General features: G+C 27.8%; 1 protein-coding gene across 2 annotated transcripts in view; it reads right to left on the bottom strand.

Annotated features, from left to right (window-relative positions):
* LOC123294744 (nuclear hormone receptor FTZ-F1) overlaps positions 1-19,127 on the bottom strand; it is a 227,908-nt gene that overhangs the window by 40,632 nt on the left and 168,149 nt on the right. For both annotated transcript variants that reach the window (XM_044875878.1, XM_044875877.1), the window contains one exon: positions 745-1,553. In XM_044875878.1, coding sequence (XP_044731813.1) covers positions 745-1,553 — 809 coding nt within the window. The remainder of the gene's footprint in view (positions 1-744; positions 1,554-19,127) is intronic.

Here is a 19,127-nt window from a genome sequence, read left to right as displayed (position 1 = left end):
TATATGAATTACTTGTGTTAAGTATCTGTCTGTCTGTGTGTCATATTTCTTCATTTGCATATTTCTTTAAATTCTTTTTTGTTTTTTGTAATTTCTAACTCCAATTGATTAATTAATCCTAACTGGTATAAGAGCTGGTACTGTCACGGAGAAGGTTGAATGTAAGACAGCTTTGAAATTAGCCAATATAAGATTTAAAAGTTAAAAACTCAAATTTTAACAGCTCAAAGCTATAAATTTAAAACCGTAAGGATTATTAAAAAATTTACCTACTTATAAAGGGCAATCAGAATGCATATACAATTATACACGATTTAAAGTATATCCTGAGATAAGGTGATTTTTTTGGGAATGTCCTTTTGGGAACGTCCATAATGGTATTTTAGTTTGTCAGACAAAAATTTGGTTGCCCTACTAGCACACATACTGTGTTAATTGACGCAACAGCTGTCAAATCGCAAGGCGTACTTCATCTCAACATATGGTCAATATAAAAATAATTATCCAAAATTAAATCTTTAAATCAAAATTGTGGCTCAGATCAAAGCATTTGCTCGGAAAAATAAAAATCTAGAACTAGTTTTTATGAAGATGATTTGTCTCATACTGTAATAATTGGAATAATCTGGTCGGTGTTATATTAATAGATTACTGACTGAATAATTTATATTCGATGATAATATGATGATGAATTACCCTGTACTACAATGAATAAAGAATAAATTTAAAAAAAAAAAAACTTACTTTGAGATCCTTAAAGAAAACAGAATTTCTCGCCCAATCAACTTGTGAGAATAAATTTTGATCTAAAACTTTACACATAAGTTCAAATAAATCCACTTCACATTGATTGTACGTTTGATTTTGTAACAAACTATATAAGGAATTTTGCCATTCACGATCGTCTACAGCGTTCACAAACTCTCGTATTAATGGTGATATTTTATAAGATGGTGTGTTGCTGCCACCAACATTGGTGGACCCTGAGTTACTATTTGAGTTTCCATTACCTCCTGCCCCGCTACCCACATTATCCGTACTATTATTGTTCCCACTCGAACCCCCTGTCGAAGATGTGGTATCAAATGGAAAACCTTTTGGTGATAGTGAATGTGGTGATGTTGTTGTAGAATTGGCATTACCCCATAATTTTGATTCGGAACCGGATAAATTACCACTTGATGTACCCGCATGTGATCCCCCCGTGGCAATTTGTAATGCAGGCGCTGCTGGATTACTGTTTGAATTACCACTTGTAACAGCCGCTACTTGTCCTAATGCGACCGCAATAGGACTCGTTGATGAATCTGGTGATGAAGTCAACGATGATACTTGAGGAATTTGTATTTCTTGTTTAATATGTAAATTTGGGAATGGCGATGTACCGGTTGGCGATGGGTAACCAATAGGTAAGCCATTCTCGTTTAATGTCCCCCTTATTGTTTGAATGGCTAATTGTCTTTGTCGCATTATTTGTAATTTTCGCGCCCGATCTCTTTTGTACATTGGACCAAATTTATTACGGCCACCTCGCATCCGATCTGCACGAACCGCTGTAACAAACAAAATACAAAAAATTAAAAACAATTTTTATTTATATTGAAAAAATAAAATTTATTTAGGTCAAAGTTTAATTAGATTTTTATTATTCTCAGGTATGAAGATTTATTTACCAAAATGGTGTCATTGCATTTGATAGTTCCACGAATTTTTTTACTTGATTCTTTTGTATTCCATTTGGTGTTGGACATTTGTAATGGTAATAACAATAAAAATTTATTAGGTACCAACAAATGAGAAAAAAAATTGAAGATAAATATAAACTTATTTTTGTATGATTTGTATGAAATGAGATTTCAGTCAAAAATATATTTAAAAAATTTCAAATAATTTTATGATTCAAGAGGTTCAGTAACATATATCGTAAAAAATTTCGAAATAATTTCATTAAATACAACGTGTGCAAATGGAACTTCGTAATCAAGAATTAAATCGTGAGTCCATGTTGGAGTGAAAATTATGTAATTCGTTTTGCCTCTCTTTAGGAGAGATTATTCAAGTTCGCAATGCTGAAAATCAAAGTTTAAGTCTTGAGTTGTTGTTTTTCAGGCATGCGTGTTTCGAGTGTGGTGTTTTAACAAACTATAACGTAGTTAATCAAAAATTTTCGATTAGTATATTGAATAAGCAAAATTGTAGAAAACTTTTTTTTTATACCTTGAAAATTTTTTTAAATTTGTAAAATATCAATTTTTATTTATGAATTTAAAAAATTATTGATCAAATCTTCATGGATCGTATAAATCATGGTTTATTGAAATTTTTATATTTCAATCCTGTATCTTTCCTTATTGTACCGTTACAAAGGTGAACGTGGTACGGAACCCCACGTACAATATTCCTTACATTAAGAGAAACAATAAAAAAATTTAAAAAAAAAGATCACCCACGCCGCTAAAAACATTTTATTAACAATAATACAATACTCTCTTAATACAATAATGATCATTTTATATATTGAATTGTGAAATTTCTGTTTAACATATATAACAAACATTAAACCCTCTTAAAGTTAATCACAAATTATTACATATCGTAGCCATAGCTAGCCAATCAACATAATAAAAGCGTATACAGGGTGAGGCTTCTATTATTTTCAATTCGAACAACCCAATTTTCGATACATGAAAAGTATATTTAAAAGGATTGTTTGGTTAGAGCATCACTTAGTAACTTTAATTGCGTTTTTTTTCAAAGGCTTAATAAAAGGCTTGTCTTTTAATGAAAAGCCTAATATTTTTATTTGACTCACCCTAAATCAGGCATGGGCGAGTTATTTTAAGTCGAAGTCACCATTGTTATAACTTTATTATGCGCCATAAACTTTATTGTGTGTCTCTTTATTCAAGTCTGCATTGCTCATAGAGGAGGAAGCGAGACGGGTATATGACTCTTCTATCAATCTCAGTTTCTTTAATAGAATTGCGATAAGTAGAAAAAAAATGTCTCTGAATTACTCGTATTTTAGGTTTTCACTGTCTTACTCGTATGTTAAGTTAGTAGTCCGAGGGACTTCTGTAAGTCACGTTTACCCATGCCTGTCCTAAATAATAGTCCAACAGAGAATAAGTTTTCAATGCTACATTTTGATGGTGAAAATATTTAACTCAATACTTAAAGTAATTCCCAATGTTAATCGAACGTATTTTAACTCTGTTACATGAAAGGCGAATTTATACCTCCGAATGTCGAAATAACCGCTAGTTAAAAAAAAAAGTAGCAAAAAATACCTCGCCCTGTATTCATTGAGTATTCACAAAAAAATGAAAGTTCAAATATCAATAAAAACAAAATATATTTATAATATGTTGAACAATACTGTTATATTTTATGAGAAGTATAAACAGTGAAATTTTGTTTGTTGATTTCACTTTCTGTATGTGTGCAATATTATTATTTTTGGTATATGAGTTAAGTCAACAAAATGATTTCAAGTGTACTTAACAAAAAATCGTTACTTTATTCGTGTGGATGTATTAAAATATTAAATGAATCGTTAGTACAAGGAGTTGGAGAAAAGTAATCATTCAAAAATGTTCATACCCTATGTTAGCGGTTTCTCTCAAATGGTATACAATGTATTTCATTGATTCTTAAGGCGGAATTCCATTGAGGCAACATGAAGCATGCGGCATTGATGTATGCTACACATAGTCTTTCAATAGAGATAGAGGAAACACAAAGCGACAAAAAATATGTCTCCTTGTCGCATGCTACAAGTTGAACAGTGTCGTCGTTTATCCAACAGTAAACGGATCGGTGCGGCTTGTAGCAAGCAACATGGAATCTGGACAACTTTAATTAAATTTCGTGCTACGTTGTCGCATGCCTACAATAAGCAACACCTGACAACAGATATCGTGCCACATGTCTCCTGTTGTGGCTTCAGTGGAATTGCGCTTTTATGCTATATGTACTTTCTTGCGCTTCCACCATTTTTATTAAAGAAGATCCCTAGATAAGAAAATATTGCATTTTATATTAATGACACTAGCAATCCGGTCCGGATTCACACGAGTGCATAGCTAATCACTGCGAAATTTTTGAACCACCTAGGCATCGCGAAATATGCATTCATAGAGTTAGCGGATAAGAGCGGAAAAGATAAGAGGCAGATGCGGATAGTGATTTTCTTGAATACTTTGTAGCGATTTCTATTAAGTATGTTTTAAAGGACAATTTAAGCGTGAAATCAATTTAGATAATGCTTTTAATAAATAATCGGTCGGTGATAATTTAACCTCAAGAAATTCACCATTCATTATCGGATCGTATGGTTTCTACTGAAAAAACAGAGATCATTAAAAAAAAAAAGACGGCTTTAAAGTGTCCGTTCACATAACCAAGAAATTCTCAATCTTCAAACAGATTAACAAAAACACATGTATATAAAACATCTATAGACCGCCATGACAGGGAATTTATGCCAGAAAAATTAATAAACACAAAAGTGAACAAAAGTGATTTTGATTAGGACAGGATGAGTTTTTCTGTGTTACTTTGTAAACCGAAATAAATTGTTCATTTTTACGCACATTCATACGATGATTAATGAGATAATAACTTTGAAAATGTCTGGTTTAATTTTTATGTCGTTTTAAGAATTTTGAAAAAGATGATTTTTAACACGTTTTTTAAGTACTATGAGCTCATAAGTAGATTCTTAAAAATTAAGAAATACATTTTTAAAGTTCACATGAACTTCAAAAGTAGTGAATGTGTGGTCTTCTTCAGAAACGAGAGAAAAATGATTTATTCTTAGTAAAAAATCAAGCTTTTTTTGTACTTATTGAGAATTTTTAGGTTTTAATCCAAAAACATATTTACGATCTTTAGGTAAGATTCACGGCCGCGTAACAAATCTAGATAACTCGTGGATGGAATCACAGGGCTAATACAAAGGCCAAAAAAACCCACAGATCCGTACTAATTTGGCCTCATGAGAGACATTGGCCAACCCGTGGATCAGAGAGTAGATGAGATTACAGGAACTTAGTTAATATTTAACTTTTTTTAATAGCCAATAATGTTAATAGCATGAAAGATTTAAATTTGCGAGTGTGTTGTCGTTCGGTGAATAGATCTAACATCGATTTATGAACCTTGCTACAAAATTATCATAGAAATTAATAGCATTATTTTTTCGAGTATATAAATATTTGGAAAAGAAGCCTGAAGACACATAAATAATACTTTTATCTCTGCTTAATTATAATATTCGAATAAAATTTGAGATAAGAATTACCGCCCGACTATAATAAATAATACAATGTATACGTCATGGATTTTTATTAAATATCTAATTAAATTAATTTGCATGCATGTAAAATATGTCTTTTTTTATACTTATTTTACTGATATAAAACTACAATAATATTTTGCGTCAAGAGTCACATGTAATTAAAGTAATTTTTTTCTTCCAAGTTTTATATAAAAAATAAATTACTTAGAAATGATTTTTTATAGTAGAAAAACCTGAATAAATTAAAAAATTGGTTAAATTTACAATATGAACCTGTTACCGATAAATTCTAGGTATTTGAAAACATAAATAGACGATTTTTTTGCGCAAAATCAAGTCCATGTAATTATTTAAAGGATACTTTTTGAATCATATTCTCATTTCCACTTCATAACAGGAATGCATCTGGAATCATTACAATACAAGGCCTAACATGATTTTTTTGCAAGATTCAGTTTCATCTTAAGTAAAAAGTATCAAAAATGAACAAAGGGACTCAAAGAAGGATTTTGAGAGATTGAGAAATGGTGCCAACAATTTTTGGGACATTCAAAGCAAAATGCAAAGTTGTTATTACAATTTCTCCGGCTTCAATTTTAATTATTTTTATTTTTTCCTGTTTCAGATTATGCCAAATTTTTTATTTAATCTTGATACAATTATTAAATATATTTATTCAACTCTTTTAAGTCCAAACAGAAAAGAAGTATTTCGTCAATGATACTATTTATTTTTACCAATAAATCCCTCAAAAACGTATTGACCACGCAGTGAAAGTACATAAAAACAATTTTTTATAAAATTAAATTAATTTAAAAACAAAGTAATTTATTACCCTCCAAACAATAGCACTCACAATGAATTTAGTTAGTCAGTCACATTCTGGACATAAAATTCATAATTTTTAATATAATATTTTACATTTGTAAATTATGGATACATATGCGATGGCATCATAATTTCATAACTATTATGTAAAACAAACTAGTCATAGATTTTGTATTCTACAAAAAAAAAATAAAATTTCTTTATTACAATATGTATTTTAACCTAAAAATATAAAAATTATAAAAATTTTAAAATAAAAGAAAAAATTTACATATTAATTGAATTTCAAACAACATCTGCCATGTACACACATTTGTCATGAACATACTCCAGTCAAATTATAATTAATCCTCGCAAAAATGGTACAGGAAACAAAAATGAAACTGAAAGATGTAAAAAGTCAAATAAGATAATAAATAAACAAGGCAATTGTTTGGTGAAAATTATATGTTGTTTGGCAAATAATCTCTTAAATTAAAATTTTGTGATCCTTTCTGTAGAAAGTGTGATTTACCAAGCGTAATTTACCCTTAAAAATACTATACAATAGGGAATCGGATTAAATTTTTTTTATCACTTCAGATGAAGTTCTCACTTCACGGATAGAAAAGTGAAGTTAGTTTTAAAAATCTTTACTAGTGTGCAAGAAATTATAAATTTTTTAACTGGACTAAAAAAAGAGACATTTGTTGTACAATGGTAATTCTTTCAAACAAAAACTGCCAACTTCATTGTGCGTGGTTGTTTTTGCGAATTGCGTTTAAAAGTAGAATGGCGTACCTATACTTAAATTTATTTAAAACAACGTAACTTACAAAAACAACATTTGTATAATAACTTATTGTTTTTAATAAAGTACATTCCAAACATTACTGATCACAATCGATATATAAAATTTATTATTGTTTTTTGTATTTTTTAAAAAGAAAAGGGGACACATTATTTAAATTTTCAATTATTTGTGTCTTGTATCGAGTATAGAGATTGTCAAATTCAGATAAATATTATCAAATTAAGACCAAGGTTGAAATTAGCAAGAAATACGTGGTTTTAAAATTTAAGTAGGACAGATCTGTTACCTAATTATCAAGGGGTTGTTTATTTTATACATGACCATAAATTAATCAAGAAAATTTTACTTTTAATTAATTAAGCATAAATTATAATTTTTCATCATAATACTTCACTTATACAAATGTAATAAAACGTCAATCATCATATACACATTTTGAGAGCTACTGGATAGAAATATATAATTGTTTTCTGCAATTCATTATTATTCATACAAACAAACGTACAGAAGTCTTTAGTCAGTCACATGGAATATTAAATTTAGATGCAATGAAATATAATATAATAAATAATATACGCTTGGTTATATTACAAATATGAATTTTTTATTTAAAAAAATTATAATTTTATTATATTGGTCAAGTACAAACTAATATCAAATAATCAAGGGTTCTGAAAAACATTTTATGTTGATGTGTTTCGATTATATATTGGATCGGGTTAGTGGTATCTGTATAAAGTGTAATATCTGGATGACCGAGCTTTGCTTGGTATTCTTAAAAAGACACAAATTTTATCACTAATAGAAGACCGTTTTAAATGTCTCCACACAAATACCAATTTGAATGTCCCGGTAATGTATTTTTTTTCATTAACTACGATATACACCAATAGATGTCAGGAAGAGTTATAATTTGCATTGTATTTCATTAACTACGATATACACCAAAAGATGTCAGGAAGAGTCATATTTTGAAAATGAAATTGAAATGAAAACTTGTTAGATCGACTTATCGCCTAAAAAAACCCCTACATACTCATTTTCATGAAAATCGTTGGAGCCATTTCCAAGATCGTTGATATATATATATACAAGAATTGCTCGTTTAAATATATAAGATAAAATGGAAAAGGCATGACGTATAATTTTAATATATAAATAATTACTATGGAAATGAATGGACAAGTAAACCTAGCTCAATTCATTTTGAAAAGTAAAATGTTAAAATAATTAGGTAATTCAAAACAATAATTCAAAAGAATAAACTCAACTCGAATATTGTCAACAAATGATAGCTATCTAAGTATCCTTTTCATCTCATCTGATGTCCTTTACCATCACTTTGATAATGATTTTAGAAAGAGTGTTATATGTTTAAAGTGTTTATCTGTGCGTCTGTGCGTTTCTCAGTAGCATCGTAGCCTCTAAACAGTCGAACCGCCTTGATTGAGAACATTTTATAGCTAAGTTTCCAAAAATCGGTTTACTAGGAATAAATCGTATTTGTCGGGGATTTTTAAATTTTGTTAATCTTCTTAAAAATACACAACTCTGGGTAGATAAATTAATAATTATCTAGGTTAGTTGGTATTTATATCTTGTTGATTCAATTTCATATCTACTGAACCTTAATTAAACTAATTTTACAATGAGAAGTACCTACAATTTTTTTTCTTTACTATTAAACAACGACGTGTAATGCCATTTTATATATCCATAAAAAAAAAACTATATACAACCTTTAACCTTTAGGAACAACCTTTTTTTCTTCATAAATGTATAAATTATTCAATTTCTTTCAATAATATCACACAAACTGTGCATATAAGCATATAACAACGTATATAATTTTCTAATAAAAAAATTATATTATTAAAATGTTCAATTTGATTGTATAATAATAATAATAATATTATATATTTAAAGGTATTCAATAGGTAGATTCATAAAACATTATTATTACAATATAATAGATGAAACACGTTGAAAAATTAATGATACAAACTCGTATAATCGCTTTCATTATACAGTAAATAATAGCATGACGTTTACTTAAACAACACATTCGTCAAAATAATTCAACAAAAACAAAATATCTAGGGATATTTTGACATTTTAGTTTAGGATAGAAATAGAGGTTATTCTTAAGGTCGAATCTTATAATGTTTTCTCTTACCAAAACTCTTATACGGGAATTCTCTACCAGGAAGCCCAAAAAAAAAAAAAAATTGTTGAATGACCATTGAGGAACGATATTTCATTTAGAAGATAAATGAACAAGAAATGCAAAAACCATTTAGTCTGACGCTCATATTAATAATTAATTCCTAATTTTCGTACTTATTACAGATATTATAATACAATTACCATCAAAAGTCAATTAGCCTTTTTCCTCAGAAGATTAAAAAAGATCCGCTAGATAATCGCACGAGAGGGGAGGAGAGGTACTTATAAAAGCCTTTGACGTTTCTGTATGACAGAATTTAAATCCTATTCAACACATCTCTGCTTTCGTAGACGGTATCGTGGAGCAGAGGATATAATAGAAAAATTACATACAGGCATTCATTGTACGTCAATACGTTAATTTACCATACAGGCATACATGTGTATAGATGGCGCTCCTAAATATTATTATTTTGTTATTTTTAAACAATAATGATAATAATAATATAAAATTTGTCATCACCCACATTTCACGATAGGTAAAAGGTATTTTAAAATGGATGATTACTTTCGAATATTATAAGTTATCTGTTATATTTAAAGCAGAGTAGAAATGAACGATTTATAACTAAGAAAGGGCGCTAATGATTAACTTTTGAAGAACAATACAATCTAAATAAAATCATTGTTTGAATGCGTCATATATAAATCTACTAAAGCATATCAAACTTTGAAAATATCTCTTACATTTTTTCCAAGATTAGAGAAAACTTCTCTCTGAATGTAAAAGATAAAAAATTCGAATTTCTGATATTTTAGTAAATTAATCGTTAGAGCTCGAAAATGTAGTAATTTTTTATTGAGAATTGATTATATTAATATATGAAATTATCAAAGATATTTGGTAGGATAGAAGTTTCGGTATTTAATAAAATTCTTAGTTATCTTTGATGAAAGTGTTACTAAATTACCGACGAATAATATATCTAGGGATTCTAATTATTACGATTAAATTATGTATACTGCTGATTACTAAATGCAATCGAAATATCTACATTTTTCAGGTGGACTTGAAATTTTTTTACTTATTATAATTTTAAAGGAAACTTCTAGATATAATTTATAAATTTGGAAGAATTTTGTGAAATTTTTCGATCGAAGTGGGTTAACATTTAAATGAAATTAAGTTGAAAGTTTACACTGAACACAACAAGTAAAAAAAAAAAAAAAAACTAGACGATATAAAAATTTTAAGGATCGTTTTGAACAAAAAAAAAGGTGTGACTGACTGTCTATTGATTACTCGATTGATTTGTTTCCTTGTTGGTTCTTGTAGTGAAACATTTCACCAGCACAACGTATAACAAAATATTAAACTCCATGTTAATGTAATAATTGATCATAATATATTTAATCGTGTTTTAAAATAATGTAATGCTTTCTCGTTTATTACATTTTATTTTTACCTATACTGTGCCCTTTTCACCTATCAAGACACAAGAAAACGTCTTTTAATTACTGAACACAATTATTAATACTAAGCTAAGATAATTATGTTTTTATACAGCGTGTATCAAAAACAACCACGGTAGAGAGTTAAAATATAAATACGAAAATTTTTTATTATATATTGATTATATATATTGAATTTATCCAATGAGATCCTTTGATTTAAAAAAAATAAATTAATATTTATCTCAGAACTACTTTTATTTATATTTTCCCTGTGTACTGAACAGATCCATTAACAAAACCGATATAATCAATGATATCTCAAAATTTGTTTAATTTTTTAAAATGTCTAAGCGATTATTTATTTATAAAATCGATATCACATTTTCTGAGTGGTATCTAAAATTTCCAAAAATAAAATTTTGAATAAATTAGATATATGTATATTTAAAATTCCAATGTATATACTCTAAAACTTAACGATTAATGTATATTTTATTGTTTATAATGTGACATAAATTGCCTTTTAAAATGTTTTTAAACAGTTTAAATACAAAAACTTTCACTCTAGTAAGTAATTTTTGATCAAAAATTTAAACGTTTCGATAACATAAAATGTAGTTTAAGTTTTACAATATTATGTGACAGTTAAATAATTTCTTTTAAATATCTTTGAATTATTTAAAAATTTGTTGTATGAAGTTAACCCCTTGTTTAAGAATAAAATCATTTATTTCTTGATTTTAAAAATAAAAACATTTTTGTAAATTACTTTCAAAATTTCACAAGCTTAATATATGCCGTATTTTTATACCATGTATATGAAATATACTAAAGTATATTAAGTTTAGTCCCAAGTTTGTAACGCTTAAAAATATTGATGCTATGAACAAAATTTTGGTATAGGTGTTCATAAAATCACTTAATTAGTCCATTTTCGATTGTCTGTCTGTCATCACGATAACTCAAAAATGAAAAGAGATATCATCTGAAATTTTTATAGTGTGCTTAGGACGTAAAAAGTGAGGTCGAGATCGTAAATGAGCAGCATATCTCAATTGGGTTTTGAGTCCGTCTAACCTATTTTGTAAACCGTTAGAGATAGAACAAAGATTTAAATGTAAAAAATGTTCCTTATAAAAAAATAAACCATTTATGTTTGAAACATTTTTTTGTAATTATCACTGCTTACCCACGAGGGCGCAAATTTTATAGTATGTATTATATGGGAATATCAGTTATGAATTTGTGTCAACACTGTCTATACATGGTATTTCAACAATTAACTCAGTCAACTGTTTGTTTTCACTTGTTAGTATAATTATTTGAACATTGCAAATTCAATGAAGATAAGCGTAAATGAAGCAGAGATAACTAGACTTAAATCTAGAATATTTCTAAGTTGTCGAATAACAAAAACAGATCTTATGAAATCATCTAAATTAATTTATGGTAGGCAAGAGAAGATCATCAATCAATTTTAGATCAATCAGAAATTGAGAAGATTTTTTCTTTTAATTTAAAACACATATTCAATTAAGTTTTTAATTAATAATATTATAAATAAACAAGGAGAAGAATTTATTTTTAAATTAAATTCTTGAATAATATAAATTTCCTATTGAGAATGAGTGATGATATTGTTAATTAATTTTTAAACTGAGATTCTTTTTAAAATTATTAATCCTTTAGATATTAATAAAGAATTGAAAATTATTCATCTAAAAATCTTGAAAAATGGTTTTACCGGATGACAACATATAGAAACTCTTCAAAAATGTCATTATTACATGGGAATTTCATCGTAATTAACTTTACACTTTATATTATTATAGTCTTTGGAGATATTTGAAAAATTTTGAAATCTAGGCGAAATCATTAAGAAAGAATTACAGTAAATATTATGCGATTCAACGTTTTTATCCTATCAATTTTCTTATACATTAAAACGGTCATGGCTTTCTTTTAAGAAATAAAAATGCGTTAATTTTATAGTATTTGATTGGATGATAGAACTTCTTAAAACTTCTCTTAAAACTTGAATATTAAATTCACTTTAGTTGTAGATCATTATAAAAATGCGTATTGTCTCTACAATCCAAAATTTTCTTTCGTTTAATTTCGACAGTTGAAGATTTTCTTGGAAACCGCAATTAAGGTATTTCGAACCCAAAAAAATGATTCAAATTTATCAATTAATCATCCTTTTATAAGTTTTTTGTGAAAAACTCATATCGATTCTCTGTACGGTTTAGGAAAAATTAACTGTCAAAGTCAGTGGTTTTACCAAAATAAGTTTTTCATTTTTATGCATAGTTCTTAAATTTGGTATGATCTTAAAGCTCAAACTTTAGGAATATCGATGAAAGATTTTTATGTTAATGGTAAAACATTTTTAAAAGCACTTATTGACTAAAAAACCAACATTTATTACGACTTCTTCATATACCACCATGTAAAAAGGGCTGTTTTTAATAATTAATTAATTTCTCTTAAATCGTACAGAGAATCGACTTAAATTTATACATAAGGCGTATTAAATATTCATTAATTGATACACAAAATTTCAGTTTTTTGGTAAAACTTTCGTTTTGGTATCGAAAAATCTTAGCAACTTTCTTTTCAAATAAAAATGAAAATTGTTAATTTGATTGATATGCTTACTAAGAGTTTTCCGTTTGTGATTATAACATTTTTAAAGACTAAAAACGAATTTTCCACAAGAATAATCGTGAATCAGTATTCTTGTTATCGTCTTTCCTTTTGTTGATTTATTCTCGTATAACTTCGTTTATCTCGTCTCATGCAATTTTATCATTAATGAATAACAGATTTAAAGAAAAATGTCAATAAATGTAAAAAAGAAATCAATAATATTTATGTTAAAAATAATACGATAATAAAAAAAATATGATTAATTGTTTGGGGCAATAATAATTACAAATACGTATATTTATATTATGATGAGTTGACATACTTAAGTCACTTAGTCAGGTTAACATAATAAACTGAAGAATGTTTATTATTTATATTAAAATGCACAGCAGCCACAATCAAGACTAAGACAGCCAACGACAACGAGTCAGCCGATTGTGGTATTTTATTTATGTTATTACGTTGAAGAAAGAATAAATTTTATTTTCTATTACAAGTTTACAATTATTATTATTATTATAAAATCTATCTCTCTAACATCAAATGCTGTGTAGATATGTAATAATAATAGCTTGAGTGAAGTTAGCGGGCACTTTCTCCTGACCTTGACAGAGTTACTTAACTTTTATTATTATAGTATAAATGTAATACATAACTTTTATAATACATATATAATAGTAATTATTAAATTTATTTATGATATGATATTAATAAATAATATAAAAAATGTAATGAACTCATTTTTATTTTTAAACAATACACAATTTAAAAAAAAAAATTTTAATTCATTAATAAAATTTATTTTTAATTGAAAATTTATTTTTCCTTTTTACTTTACCATATGCAAAGTATATATGGATAATCAAAGTTTTTTCAAAAACTTTCATCAAAGTTATATATATATAACTGCCCGGAAAAGATAAATTGAGAGTTTACGGGAAAATTTCATATTATGCGGTCTATTGGATCAAATTTTGCTCATTTTTCATGATATGTGTGCGTATAGTAAGTATTTTTGAGCAAATATATTTATTTATTTAGAACAATTTAGGTAAGAACTATTCTGATTTAGCGTGGGTTAGGCGAGCCTCATTTTCAAAGACGTACGACATTAGGTTAGGTTAGGTTAGAGTGGCTGTCCTGAGGTAGGACACACTTAGACCATTGAGTCCGTTGTGATACCGAAAGACGGTTGTTCCATGTCCGTCCACTACTTCATGAACCATTTGGAGCTGTTTAAGAACAGCAGAAGAGCTTTGACGTCGACGGACTCCAGGTCGGAAAGATCGTCAAAGATAGGCTGGCCCCAGTAAGTTCATCGACCATTGGCCTATAAGTTTAGTTTTGTTTCTGGATAAAATAACATTCAGCCATTTTTTACCAACATTTATAATACTCTAGTACTAGTTTTGAGAACATCGGGCCAATAAATTTTTTAGGTACAAATATTTTTATATTTGAAAACAATTCTATATCATTAATACAAAATATATCTTGAAATAATTAATAAATAGGAGAAATTAATAGTCAAATTTACATGTAATAAATATTTTGAAATAATATTGTAATCATAACAAAAACAATTAACAATAATTATACAAAAATATTTCCAAATTTTTATAATTAAATTTTTTGACAACTATGTACACTATTGTTCATTATTAGTTTAAAAATTATTTCACTTCATAAATTTAATATTAATTAAACATATTTTTCAGACACATTTCTACAATATGTTGTTTGTATTATTATTTTTATTTTGTATGAAAAGTATTTTACTTATTCAATTATGATTACAATAATAATAATAATCGAATACAAAGTTGTGTTGTATATTCCCTGTCCAATGCTCAATGTCCTTTCATATTAAAAAAACACAGTAATATCCATGGAATGTAAATTTTTGATAAGTAGATATATTTTAAAAGACCTCTTATCATCATATTATCGTTATCCATCAAAGCATGCACTCTAATGTACCTAGAATCATGTCCGCCGATTTAACCTGAATATGTTTTCTCTAATATGTAATCGTTAGAGTTCATTCTCGGGAAAGGTATCATAAAATATACGTAATTGAAACATTGAAAGCTCTGAAGGTTTCTCTTACAATCATCTCATCCAACAACAGTTTCAACTGATTTTAATGGCTCGGAGGGGCTTACTTATAATCGGTAACTCATAAACAATACAATTGTAAAATAGGTTGTTAGATTCAAGGTATATTGCTTTACGTATTTGAAGTTTGACCTTCTTAAAACTGGAATATATTTGAGTTAATTCGAGAACAAAACCATATTGACAACACAGTCTTCAGCCTACTCACAGTCTTATCCTTATTTCAATACAAATGCTGTTCAGTAAATATCAATATCTGTACATTAACTACAGAACGATGGTACACTCATGGTACATTTGATTCGATGTACCAAATTATATCCTTTATGGTAAATTTTTCAACAGGTTTTGGAATCTAGTAATAATAATATCAGATATTATGATAATTATTGTAATGTATTTTATTATAAAAGTTAGAATTGTATGGATGTGGATGGAGTCAGTCACACGGTGCAGTGAACATATAGGTTAGGTTGTCTACATCGTCCTTCAGAGTATCTATCATTCATTTTTAATTCTATGTATATTTTATAATAATAAATGGTGTCATAGGTATGTGGTGTGTGTGTATACTCAGCAGCGTAACCAAACTCATTCTAACACCTTTGCAAAAATTTGCATTTCTTTTAACAAATTTTTATTTTTGTTTTAAATTCGAACCAATTATTACTTTCAATTTTATCTGACAGTATCGCTTAATACATTAACATTTGCGCATGGTGAGGACTTGAATAGTTATAATATTTCAGATTTCTTACTCCTTAAAAAAATTTTTGGCTCGACAGAAAAAATTTTGTTATATAAGTGATGTCTGTTATTGTAGCTTTCAAACAAGCCAATGGACTTTTCGTTATTTTTAAGAAATATAGAGAAAATGGCAAAGTTTTGGGAAGAGTTAATTAAAGTTCATACATCATGAAGTAAGCGTAAATTTTCTGGAATTATTTTTTCATAGTTGAAAATATGTTTAGACGATGTTATTAGGTTCTCAAACAACACTGAGCAAGGATAATATTCAGAGAGTTGCACTACTTAAGTTAAGGGTTTAAGCCAATTTTTAATTGCTCCGCCAATTGAAAATTAATTTTGCTTTGTTTCTAAATAGTGTGGTTCCCTAAATATCGCTGAACTGCTTAATAAATTCGTCTTAGTGATGAGCACCAATACCAAAATAAGGCTAATTTGACTGTCTTCATCTAGCACACTTAGGCTTGAACTGTGTCTTACATATTGGCCTGATTTTTCAACTCATTTTATCTAGAATTCGAATAAAGATTGTATTTAACTTCATAAAATAAATTAACTACAAACAAAAACTTTTATGCGAAAAATAAGTTTCACTATATAATAAATTTATTACAAAACACTACCACACCGGAACCAAAAATTATTTACTAAGTAGAAAATAACGCGAAAAACTGCTCGAAGTATGTGTAGTCACAACGGTATGTTAGTTAACCCCTATTTATTACAAAATACTACATCCAAAACTAAAATTATTTGGTACTCGAGTGATACCCACCCGCTTCGCTGGGTTTAAAAGTAAAGATTGATAAAGATTGCTCTCGCTCATCCCCTTTCTATAACACTCGAAATAATGGTATGGATTGTTTTACACAGGTAAAATATATGTATGGTTTTCTATTTTTTTTTTTTAAAGTCTAATAGTCGTAATTATTCATTGAGTATATCAGAAAAGATGGTCGTGAAATATTTTATATTTACTATTTTTACAGAAATCTGTAATTTATGGTAATGTCAAATGACTACTTTTACAGAAATCTGTAATTTATGGTAATGTCAAATTAAATTAATTTTTAAATTTTTGTTACTTTTATTAATATATCTTTATAAATTATATCTCATGTGTTATGCTGAAGTATGAGCTATATTGCTGTACAGTTTCATTAAAAACCATTCGCTAGTTTTAGCGTGAAAGCGTAACAAACAAACATACTTACTTTCGCATTTAAAATATATAGAGAAGGACTACATAACGCGAAAAACTGTTATGGATGTGCTAGTCCGTGTGTTAGTGAACTCCTTTTCGGTATGGTGGTCGTATGAAAAACCTTATACGTTGAAATTATGTTGAGCCACTATATAAATAACATGGTTGTGTATTTGGTTACCACCGCCTTATTAAACATATAATTGAGTGTGGCACTGTTGGCATGGCAACTGTATACACAAGATTTATTTGATATACCATGTGTACGTAGTATGTATCTATTAGTGGTGGTGGTGTAGGTTATAGGTCAACATATTATACTTTAACCTAGTAGTAATATAATAAAATAATAAAACCTTTTTACCCTTTAAACTCATTATCTTAATGAACTTACTACTTATTGTGTTCTGTTCAAGAAACAATACATAATTTTATTACAAGTTACTTTTGACTTTTTGATCTACTAATAAATAAGTAAGGTTAAAAAGTATTATTTATTCTCATCGTTAACTCAGAATCGAAACTATTTAAATTAAAAATGTAATATTTGGGTAACGAAAGCAAGATTTAAGTAGTAACAGGCAAAATCGAAGAAAAAGGTTTCAATTTTTCTGTGTAGATTTAAATTTGAATTTTCTATTTTCGAAGAAAGTTTTTCAAATAAGTATTAGCTATTAGCTCATCTAGCTAAGAAGAAGTTTTATAAAATCAAATTCAAGTCAAACAATATTGTGAATTTAAAGAATTCTTCTTGGAAGGTGTTAGCTCGATAACGTTTAAGAAAATTTGACATTTAATGACGCACTGTAGGTTAATAAATATATATGGTGGGAGCGCAAATAAATGCAGAATACAAAGTTAAATTTGATATGCTGCATAATTTAATTGAACTTACACTATTTATTTCATAAATCAGCAAAAATAATCTTTCTCTTTTTATACCGTACCGTTATACTGTGAAAAACTTAAACTTTTCAGTTATTTGAGAGTGCAGTTCTTTGAGACCGATTAAAAACATGTATCTTAATGAAAGATTGAAAAAGAAGAATAAAAAATACGAGTTTAGACGTAACTAAATCTGAACTAGAAATAGATTATGATACTGAAATTTCTAGCTCGATGATTCAATGGTTTTGGGTTTTCCAGTTAAGAGATACTCTATCTAGCGTTTTAAATACGAACTCACATCTGTTGTTCACAGAAACATCTATACACATCAGTAATTTTAGATATTTACATGGTAAAGTCGCCCTATTAGCTCAGTTGGTTAAGGCGTAGCCAATTCGGTCCGCAGTAAGGGTAGAAGGTTCGATTCCCGCCGTCGCAACAAAATTAATTTAATTAATAGTTGTGATTGGCTGGTGTAGTGCATGGTATATGCATGAAGGAGGTGTACACAACCTCTGAAATTGAGGAGCTGATAAATGAAATTATCAACGGAAAGGTGATAAAACACATATATGGTATCACAAAGGGTTCTATGGCCTAAGATTATTTTAAGTACAGTTTTATTATAAATAAAATAAATTCGAAATGATTTACTTGGCTAGACGTGAAAAGTTTTGTGAATATAAATCAATTGTTTGAGCGATAATCGTGAAATTATGGGTGTGAAAATCTCAATTTAAAATTCTAATAAACGTAAGATTAATGAACGTAAATATTTAGAATTGGAATTAATACTTAAATTTTCTGAGTAAAATATAATAATTTTTTCTTGCAAATTCAATTTTGAATTATTCGACAAGTATAACACTTTCTGATTCTTATTGTCACTTAAAATATAAATATTTAAAACGTGTTTATATGTAACTTACATGTTATTTGAGTTTAATAGCATATTCAAAAAGAAGTCCATCGAT

This window comes from Chrysoperla carnea, chromosome 3 (genome assembly GCF_905475395.1).
Source record: "Chrysoperla carnea chromosome 3, inChrCarn1.1, whole genome shotgun sequence".
Taxonomy (NCBI): Eukaryota; Metazoa; Arthropoda; class Insecta; order Neuroptera; family Chrysopidae; genus Chrysoperla; species Chrysoperla carnea.
The sequence above is the reverse complement of the archived record's forward strand: the minus strand, read 5'-3'. Positions and strand labels throughout refer to the sequence as shown.